The 9,422-nt window shown below is 42.4% G+C and overlaps 1 protein-coding gene across 5 annotated transcripts; it reads right to left on the bottom strand.

Moving 5' to 3' along the window:
- Positions 1 to 696: 696 nt before the first annotated feature.
- sp1 (sp1 transcription factor) lies at positions 697 to 8,866 on the bottom strand. 5 transcript variants are annotated; one of them, XM_013912656.1, is made up of 6 exons: positions 8,751 to 8,866; positions 8,085 to 8,158; positions 5,059 to 6,454; positions 3,743 to 3,884; positions 3,326 to 3,519; positions 697 to 2,605 (listed from the first exon to the last, which is right to left on the bottom strand). In XM_013912656.1, exons 1-6 carry the CDS (start codon positions 8,755 to 8,757, stop codon positions 2,292 to 2,294), a joined length of 2,127 nt encoding a protein of 708 aa, XP_013768110.1. In that variant the 5' UTR covers positions 8,758 to 8,866; the 3' UTR covers positions 697 to 2,291. The 5 variants fall into 5 exon arrangements, with proteins under 5 accessions (XP_013768110.1, XP_005740118.1, XP_013768113.1 ...); XM_005740061.1 differs by having other exon boundaries at positions 3,326 to 3,516; XM_013912659.1 differs by having other exon boundaries at positions 8,696 to 8,752.
- Positions 8,867 to 9,422: the final 556 nt, after the last annotated feature.

The following is a 9,422-nucleotide window of genomic DNA, read 5'->3' as shown; positions in this document are numbered from 1 at the left end:
AGCCAGCAAATCTTCTGGCCAATGACAGGCACGCATGCAAACATGTGGGGTCCTTACAAACTAATGATTACTATTTTGAATTGCTGGAATGAAATGTGGGCAAAATGAAATTTTTTTTGGGGGGGGGGTGCCTTTATATTGAGCCCTCTGTAGCTTGATTTTTTTTTTTTAATCAAATAATAATGTGGCAAACTTTCATTCCTAATACATCACCCAGGCCATATCAATACAGATATCCAGCTTTTTTATGCAATGTATAAACTGTTTCCCTGCAATGCTAATAGGGATTTGAATTATCTCCTGTTTTTATTGGAAATAACACATGCAAGGATGGCAGTGCTTTCTGAAGACAAGTAGCACATATCGTTCAGTGAAGGGATTTAATGATGGGCTTAAGTCCCATCAAAGACAGGATTTCACCGTCTAATCCAAGTTAATAACTTCTCTTTGCAGTCTGCAACAAACTCAAGCCCGAGGCGGACAATGTGATGTGTGCGGACAATGTGTAGACATGTGATTCCAACACTAGAGGGAGTCAAAGGTTTAATTGTTGTTCAATGTTTTACTTTCTCTGTAAATTAATTTTTGTCCAGTAATTCTTTATGTCCAAGTGAAATTTAAGTCATAATTTGAAATGTTTTCGACAAACTGCATGTATGTGCGTGTGTTGGACTGATACAAAGAAATGAGACAAAGTATATTTATTATTTTAATCCAGCTGTTGGCATTTGCAGTAGTTGTATACAAACAATATAAAATCCCTTGTTTAAAATGAGCCAAAAAATAAGAGCACTTGTTGCCCAATTGACTTAATCTCGAGTTGCAAAGAATTTTTAAATGTTGTTTCTCAAAGCAGAAACAAAACATTTCAATAGTTAAGGGAATCACAACTGTTCATGACAAGACTTGGTACATTTTTCATCTTATTTGGACAAAGGGAAAATAATTCAAGGTTTGCCTCAAGCTGGACTTTTTCCAGTTACAACTTTAGCATGTGCATTATAATAGAAAAATTATTAGAAAGTTTATGGACCAAAGACTTTTTTTTTTTAAGTTTTGTTTATAAAATGAGTATGAACCTTTGGTTTTGAGCTTACATATTTACGCTGTCTGGAAATTATTATAAAATCCATCACTCTGAGCAGATATGATGAAACAATAGTTAACCCAAAGAAAGAAACTGAACTGAATGCAAGAAAAAGTGTTGAGGAAGAAGAGTACCACAGGAAGAAAAAGTACTGGAAGATCTGGACTGTATGGAATCCATTATTCTATGACAGAAAAGGCTGAGGTTTACACATTTAATCTACATATACATTTATAAATGTAGGAGTAACAATATTAAACTTGATTGTGCATGAAAGGTTTAGAAATCTGAAAGGCAATCATGAAAGATAATCCTGCTTATACTAAGAATTTCTGCAGCATTTACACAACCAAATACATATTTACATAAAAAATGCTTTTTAATGACAGATATCAAAGCATGATGGCTTAAGTGTGCTGGGGCTACTCTCAGTGCTCTGATAGCTACATCCTTACACTGCACTGATTAGTGCTTTTGGCTCTGATGTCATGTGTACATGTCCTGGTCCACCTCCTATCATTTAAATATTATTCCCGTGGCAATCAGATTGCTGTTTATGAACACATCCAGTTCTCCCAGCACTGCAATCTGAGAACTGAATATGTTCTGCTAAAGATTGTTTTCATCTTATGTGTGGTCAGTTAGCCTGAGGTGCATGTGTGAGACAGGAGCCCAGTCTGATGGGAAAGGAAGCATCTATGAGAGGAGGGATGGCAAAGCACAGAGCTTCAGAAACAAAAAACAAACAAACAAAAAAACAAACAATGGGGTGGGGGTGGGGGGGCTGAATTTATCCCTTTGCTAAAGAAGAGATAAGATTAAAGAGAGCGTAATATAAGCTACAAATTCAACATGAAGTGTGGTGACTTATGTGTTTAATTGCAATCCCACTATCAAGTAAGACCGTTCTTTACGTGTGATAAATGTTAGTGTAATGCCATTCCCATTTTAAGGAAATCAAATGGTGATTTTTCTAGTCTAACATTTTAATCCAACTGAGCCTTCAATGCCCAAGGTCTCAAATACGAGATGGAAACATATTTCTCCCTCAGTCCTCAAAATTTATAGTGTCTGTTGCATTGCATCTGTCACCACCTCTCCTGCCTGAAGCCTCTAAAAGCTTCTGCATCTGCAGTAAGGAGCCCTTTTTAAAGCCCCAAATGTCCAAATACAATATCCACCAAGGCCACTTTACTCCACCAATTTAGAAACTATTGCCATTTATTTGGTGAAGGTCCACCTGCATCATGTTAATACCACTGCTGGCTAATCGAGCCAAGCTCTCTGCAGATAAGGTTTCCATGGTAACGATGGTGTGCTGGTCATTTGCTGAAACCGCTCCGGTGCCGGCTTCTGTTCCTGCTGCAGGCGAAGCAGCGTCAGGTGAGACTGTGGTGGCGGCGTTGCTGCTGGTAACAGTCAGCGGTTTCTTGTTCATATGGGTCTTGACGTGCTTTGAGAGGTGGTCGCTGCGCATGAAGCGTTTGGGACATTCTGTGCACGCAAACTTTTTCTCACCTGAAGAAAGGTAAACAAAAATAATAAATGCATGTGATAATATCAGACTTTTTGCTACACAGTCAATGATCCATTTGAGATATGGTAATAGTTGACCCATTGGAGTCAGTCTGTGTGAGCAACCATTTACACTTCTTAATAAAAAGAAGTTTAAACCAGAAACATCTCAACTTTTTCTACCTGTTACTATCTGTGTTCTGGGAATCTCTGTGCTCCTGTACTGATGCTGGTAAACACTGACCTATTCAATCAAGCATGCTGGTGCTGGCATACACTGTAAAATTACACCCCATTTAATGTGGCAAACACCTATCACACATCAGCTTATTCGGTTTTCACACAGTGAACTCTGGGACATTTTCCAACTTGTAGCACATTTTGTGAGATAGGCCACCTTGGGGCACGACTGTTACACCTGCCGTATTCTAGCATCAATGTTGGATATCTGCACTCACGTGCATTTTCAGTCAATGTCTAGAATAGTTAAAAGCTGCACTGAATTCCTCTGATCTTCACTGTTTTCGCATTAAAGAATAAAAGTGAACTTTCCCCACAGCAGACACATTTGGGAAAAGAGGGCTGTTAATAATAAAACAATGTTGGCTCAGTTCAACTCAGTCATCCCTGCAAGCCATGACAAGTGACTCTGCACAATAACAGGGCCTGAAACTAAAATACGCCAGTTAAACTTATACAATAAAACTAAGTCATCACTTATACCTGTGTGTGTCCTCTTATGGCGCTGAAGCTCATCTGAACGGGTAAATCGTTTGCCGCAGTAAGACCAGTTACAGACAAAGGGACGCTCTCCCGTGTGCCAGCGAAGGTGGGCTCTGAGGTGGGATGTCTTGCCGTAGATCTTCCCGCAGCCAGTGATGTGACATATGTGCTGCTTCTTTTTAGTCGGATCACTGCTTAATGCAATAACCACAAATCATGAGCGTGAGAGAAATTAAAAACAAGTGATATTCAAATAGGTCTCTGTTTAAAAGATTGTGAAAAAACAAGTTTGCTTCAACTTTTTTGTGTAGTTCAGTTTTATAGCTAACAACAACGACTGATTGTTGAATAAATACATGTAAAAAGGAAAATAACATTTAGACAGGAAGACTGCCATAACAGGGCTCTGTAACATACCGTCCTTCTCCATCCTTGCAGAAGGGGCAGGTACATGCTTCTCTACGGTTACGTCGCCCTTGAGGTGGTGGGCTTATATCCTCTTCATCCATAGCTGTATTTTCATCCAAACTTTCTCCACCCGTCTGTAACGGCTGCTCTCCTGTAGCAACGGAAAAGAAAAATGCTAAAGTCTGACATAACATACAAAGTTTATCTAGTGTTTCATTAAACAGCTGCTGCTCTAAAAGCTTAAACCAGTTACATTTTTACATGTTAGAGATCTAAAATACAGCTCTATAATTTCTGATCCAAAAACCATAGGGTTGAAGAGCTATGCGCTTTCTTCTCATAGCTCCTTATTGGCATAAAACCAAAACAAACAGTACTAATCCAATGTTAGTACAACTTTTTTTATACTATCTAAAAATAAGCTACATTTTCAGTAACAATGACAACTTTAGTCATCTGGTCTTTATCCATTATGCTTAAGTAACTTTAATGACAGAGTAAAATGTAGAAAAATGAGCCATTAACTAAAACAAGTCTAAACAAAGCCTGCTGCAAATGTAACTGCTGGGAGGCATACGATTTCACAACACTGTTAACAGACTCAGCGATTCTTTACAAACAGGGGAATTTGATAACATCTAGCCCAACAAACATGCAGACATACTGGGAGGAGCTGCCAGTGGCCAAACTTGGAAAAAAAAAAAAAGGGTAAAAAGAAAAAAGAAGGGAGGGGTGCAGTTACACCCTTGCTATAACAGAGAAGTCGTGGCTGACCCACAATTGCATGTAATGGGACCAGCACGTGGAGGTACGTAGGGTCAGAGGGGAAACAAAAGCTTTAACAGGAACACAAACATGTGAAGTGCCCTAACGAGGTCAGAAAAGCACTGAACAAGCCAGACTGGTTCAACCAGTATAATGCACTACCTAGGTAAGAGGTGAAGGAATCAATCCAAAGATACAAGATAAAGAGGGAAAGAAAAACAGAAAGTAAATCTAATCTTCCAGGGTAACCATTGTTTACTAAACCCAACTGCAAGTCACATACTTTACAATTACCATGTACACCAAGTTCTTTAACTACCAATTAAACGGAAATTCTAACAAACACAAAAAGTTGTTTGTGTTTAGATAGAATCTAAAATTATTTATGAAAACTAAATGGTCCAAAGAAAAGCATCTAATACGAATGAAAGTCAGATCAACAGGTCTTAAACACACCAACCGCTGATATAGTAACCTGCATGTTATAATAGATGAAAATATTATGCATGCATTTTAACGCTGAATATTAACAGTCAATGAAAATCAGGCCACTGGCTGACCTGCTGTGCTGGCGATGGTGATGGGCAGCTGGTGCATCTGCAGCCCGGACCCCCCGAGGCTGTTAAAATTTATGGTCTGGATCCCTGGGATCTGCACGGTGTTAACGGGTACTCCTCCAGCTGTAGCTGTTCCCTGAGCCTGGCCGAGCTGGGGAAGGGACTGCACGGGTGCCAGTGTGATCTGCGCTCCCGTCGGATTCTGGATCTGAATGGTCTGCCAGGTCACTTGGCCGTTGGGGGCGACGGTGCGCAGCAGGATAGCCCCTGTGTTTGGCATGATTTGAAGATTTTGAAGCCCTTCCTGGCTGAGTGTTGGAGTAAACACTTGACCGCCTGTGGCTGCAACAGTACCGGCCTGGATGGTTTGGAGTTGCGCTCCACCTTGGATAACCTGCTGAGGCTGGATGAGGATTTGCTGTGGCTGCACCCTGTCTCTGTTGTCTGGCTGTATTGGGATACCCAGAGAAGAGGCCATGTTTTGCTGAAAAGTCCCTGTCACAGCTCCATTGCTGTTCTGCTTTTGGGTAACTCCATAAGAAGAGGTTGTCTGTGTAGTGACAGTGGAAGCACTGGTCATGTAGCCGGACTCACTGTTGGAAGACACTGGCTGTTGTTGCTGCTGCTGCATGAGTTGGTTTCCCACTGCTTCTCCTCCACCATTGGTATCCCCCCCAGCAGCACCAGCAGTGACGGGTAACAAAGTGATGTTTCCATTTAGAGACACAGGCATATTTGCCAAGAACTGGGGCTGGTTTTGTAACAAACCATTGCCTAAACTTATGTTTTGTATGGGTATGGCTCCCTGAATGAGACTGGGCATGGTTATGATGTTTCCTGCTGCACCGGCTCTGTTACTCGCAGTTATGATCTGTTGGCCATTGGGAGAAGACACTATCTGAAACTGCTGGCCTGGTCCTGCTGCGGCAGGCACAGCAGACTCCTGCTGAGCATGTGTAAAATGCAGTGTCTGGCCATCCACTGTCTGAAACTGTGGAATGACCTGGTACTGGATGTTAGGCATCATACCTGATATAGTGGTAAGGACCTGCTGACCCTGCATTGACGGCGCCTGAGCAACTACAAAGGGCTGTTGTTGCTGCTGCTGACCCTGAGAGCTTACAGCTGGCGACAGCACCTGTCTGTTCTTGTTGAGGTCTCCTCCTGACATCACTCCTGAGGAATCTGTGGTGACTGTGTTGGAGCCTGAGGATGCTTGAACACTGAGAGGGTTTACCTGCCAGCTGTTGGCACTGGAGGTAAAAACAGCCTGGTTTAGGTCCAGTTGTTGCTGCTGATTCTGTTGGTGCTGGTCGGCAGGGGAATCGTTCTCTCCTGGGGTGTCAATGCGACTGCATGTGGCTGCCAACAAGGCGAGTGGTGACGGCTGCTGTGAGTCCTGGAAAAAGAATAAATGAAGGAGTACTTAGAAAGTAGAAATATAAGAAATGCAATGTAGAGTTACAAAAAAAAAAAAGCAACAGCTGCCAAAATATCAGGATGTTCAAGTAAAGCTGGATACTTGCATGTGATTGAAAGAATACATAATAAAGTTTAGGTGAAGAAGAGAGTGCAGGCAGGGGAGCAGGTAGAGATGAGTGTCTGGGGTGGTTTGTGACAGCAAGAGTGAAGATGGGGCCGCTAACTCAAAGGCAGAAGATGGGACTGGACGTGGCAGAGCTGCATACACACTGGAAGTCAATCGCTTGTCGCTGCTTTAAAGCGGACGGCTGGTCACTTGTGGACATTCCACGCTTCTGTTGCCTAGGTAACTAACGCATTTACCATCAGGTCATGTGCCAATCAGTTGCATTCTTCACTTTCACTTGTAGTCTCGTCCGTGGGTTACCTCAGGTCCCACCCACTTCCTATTGCTTGCGGTTATTTCGCTCATAGTCACCTGAACCCGTGAAATATCATCCACTTTCTGTGGTTTCTAGTCATCCGGACACTGCGAATCACTTCTAGTATGCACGCAGCTTTCAAGTTTCATTGGGCATGACCAGTAGGGATGGGTTTAGAAATAATATTGGGGGAAAGTCAGGTGGAGTGAGAGAGAATGTTACAGAGGCGAGCCCAAGATGGTGGACATGCACAGATGAGGAAAAATTGATATATTGGAAAAGGATGCTGAAGACTGAGCTGCCAGGCAGGAGGAAAAGAGGAAGACCACAGAGATTTAGTGAAGGAGGACATACAGAGGGTTGGTAGAGGATGAGGATGTTAGAGATGGGCTGAGATGGTGGTGGATATTTCGCTGTGGCATCCCCTAAACAAGAGGAAGTGTAGCCTGGTTTGGAAAGCCCAGTAACACAGTAAAATGTAAATATTGTCCCACTTTGTCCAACTCACTTTGAATCAGAAAATTACAGAGTGAATTTTTAGTTTATTTTTTCCTTCCTTGCACATGATTCAGAGCATTTACGATACAAGATTAAATGGTTTAAAATGTCTATTAAAAATTATTTTCCAAATTAATTTTCTGATTTAAAAAAATGCAAGTGATGTGGTAGATTAATTAAAAAGAAGAAGAAGAGGGACCTCTTTTCTGGATGTCAGAAATACACACTCCACTACTAACAAGAACTTCATTAATAAAATTAACCCACTTTCTTGCCCTTTCCAGGGGAGTGGGCATCAAAGTGAGGGGGTGTGGGCAGGGGGTATGGGAGGGACCACATTTTTGTGGAGTTGCGGCGGGCTTGGCTTCCCCTCCCCCCAAACCCACCCATCTCCCTCCCACACTTTTAGTTTGCCCTATAAACTGACTCACTCCGCTAGCCACCCCCTCCAAGGCCAGCCAAATGGGCCGAGCGAAATACACACGAAGTGCCGGGGTTTAACGGGAACACCCCGTGTGGGCGACTTTTACCTGCCCATTCCCCACCCCGGTAACATGTGCTCTGGGGAGAAAATCAACAACCCTCACAGACCCCGACACAAACGAGCCATAGAAGCGATCAAACAGATGGGAAGTGCACATGAGTTCAGTCTGGCAGTATCTCCAGTGGATGTGTCCCGTAACCTACTTGTGAATTTGTGTTTCGCTTTTGACTGAAGCCTCCACCGCTCTCCACAGCGGCCATTTCACCCTGCTGCTGATCTGCGGAAGAAGAGTTTTTGTAAGAGTACATCTCCTTAAAGCACTTCACAAGAAAAAAAACATCACACATCGAAACTTACTACTGCGTGTAATAAAAAGGACGGAACACACGGAACAGCACAGGCCACGAACACACAATAAAAAGGGTGTTTTTCGGGGCCGCTGTGGGGCGATTCAGACAAGAAGTGCAAGAAAATCTAAGCTACATGCTAAGCTAACGTGAACTCACAAGTAAAGTGTGAGCTGAAGTGAACGAAATGTTTTCAGCCACCGCTGTAAGTACAACTAGCTGTGAGCTCACATCAGTTGCACGGAGTTAAGTGACACTATCTGCTTACCTATTAATTTAAGTCCAAAAGTAAAGTTACAAGTGACCAGTTGGTTAATTGTTGTTAGCCGTGTATTTAAAAATTAGCGGGTTTGTAACCTTAGTTGGTCACTTTTTTAAAAAAACAACTCGGCATTTAGTTATCGGCACACGCCACATTTACGACACGGAACCCATTGAAAACAACGTACTTCAACTCTACTCCTTACTGTTCAGTTATCGGTTCGTCCACAACATGCCAGTGAGTTTAAAAAGTTCACTTACTGCTCATAATTTGAAGACGGGAGGAGTTTCGCTGCTCTTTTTTCTGCTTGACAACTTTTCACAACTTCACACTAACTTGACGCCCCCCCTTCTTTGAAGGAGAATAGTGGGTGCGTTCGATTTATGAACGCGGCAGCCTGCCCACGTCGGGGAGAACACGCGGTATAGGTTTTTAACAGGCTTATCAGAGAAAGTATTGACGAGGAAGTCATTAATGAAAGTAGCTCCCCTATACAGCTCAAGTCCAATTCCAGTTACGTTTAATTCAAACATCTATGACCTAATTATTATCCCTTTTAGTTCTTAGTACAATGTTCTTCGGTAGAAAGTATTTATCTAATATCAAAAATACAAGAATACGAGTGGAAAAATCTCCCAGTCGAAATAGGTAACCATATATTCAACAATGGGCGTTTTGCCATATCAAAAATTAAACTCACCCCCTGTTCGCTGCACTATCGCACTGTTCCCATGAATAAAAGAAGCATACCCTTTTAAGAGCCTCTTTTGAGCAATCGCTTCTTTTCTCCAATGGAGAAGGGCGTTTCTGCCAACGAGTATCAGTCGGCCAATGTAATTGGGCTAGAGGCAGAAGACTGGGCGGAACCAAGCACTGTAGGTTGTACCCCTGAGTATGATTGACGTTTGGTTATCTTTTTCCGCTTAAAAGAC

The sequence above is a fragment of the Pundamilia nyererei genome, unplaced genomic scaffold, assembly GCF_000239375.1.
Source record: "Pundamilia nyererei isolate P.nyererei 1_Seehausen unplaced genomic scaffold, PunNye1.0 scaffold00096, whole genome shotgun sequence".
NCBI lineage: Eukaryota > Metazoa > Chordata > Actinopteri > Cichliformes > Cichlidae > Pundamilia > Pundamilia nyererei.
Note: the sequence above shows the minus strand (reverse complement) of the source record. Positions and strands in the feature narration are given on the sequence as shown.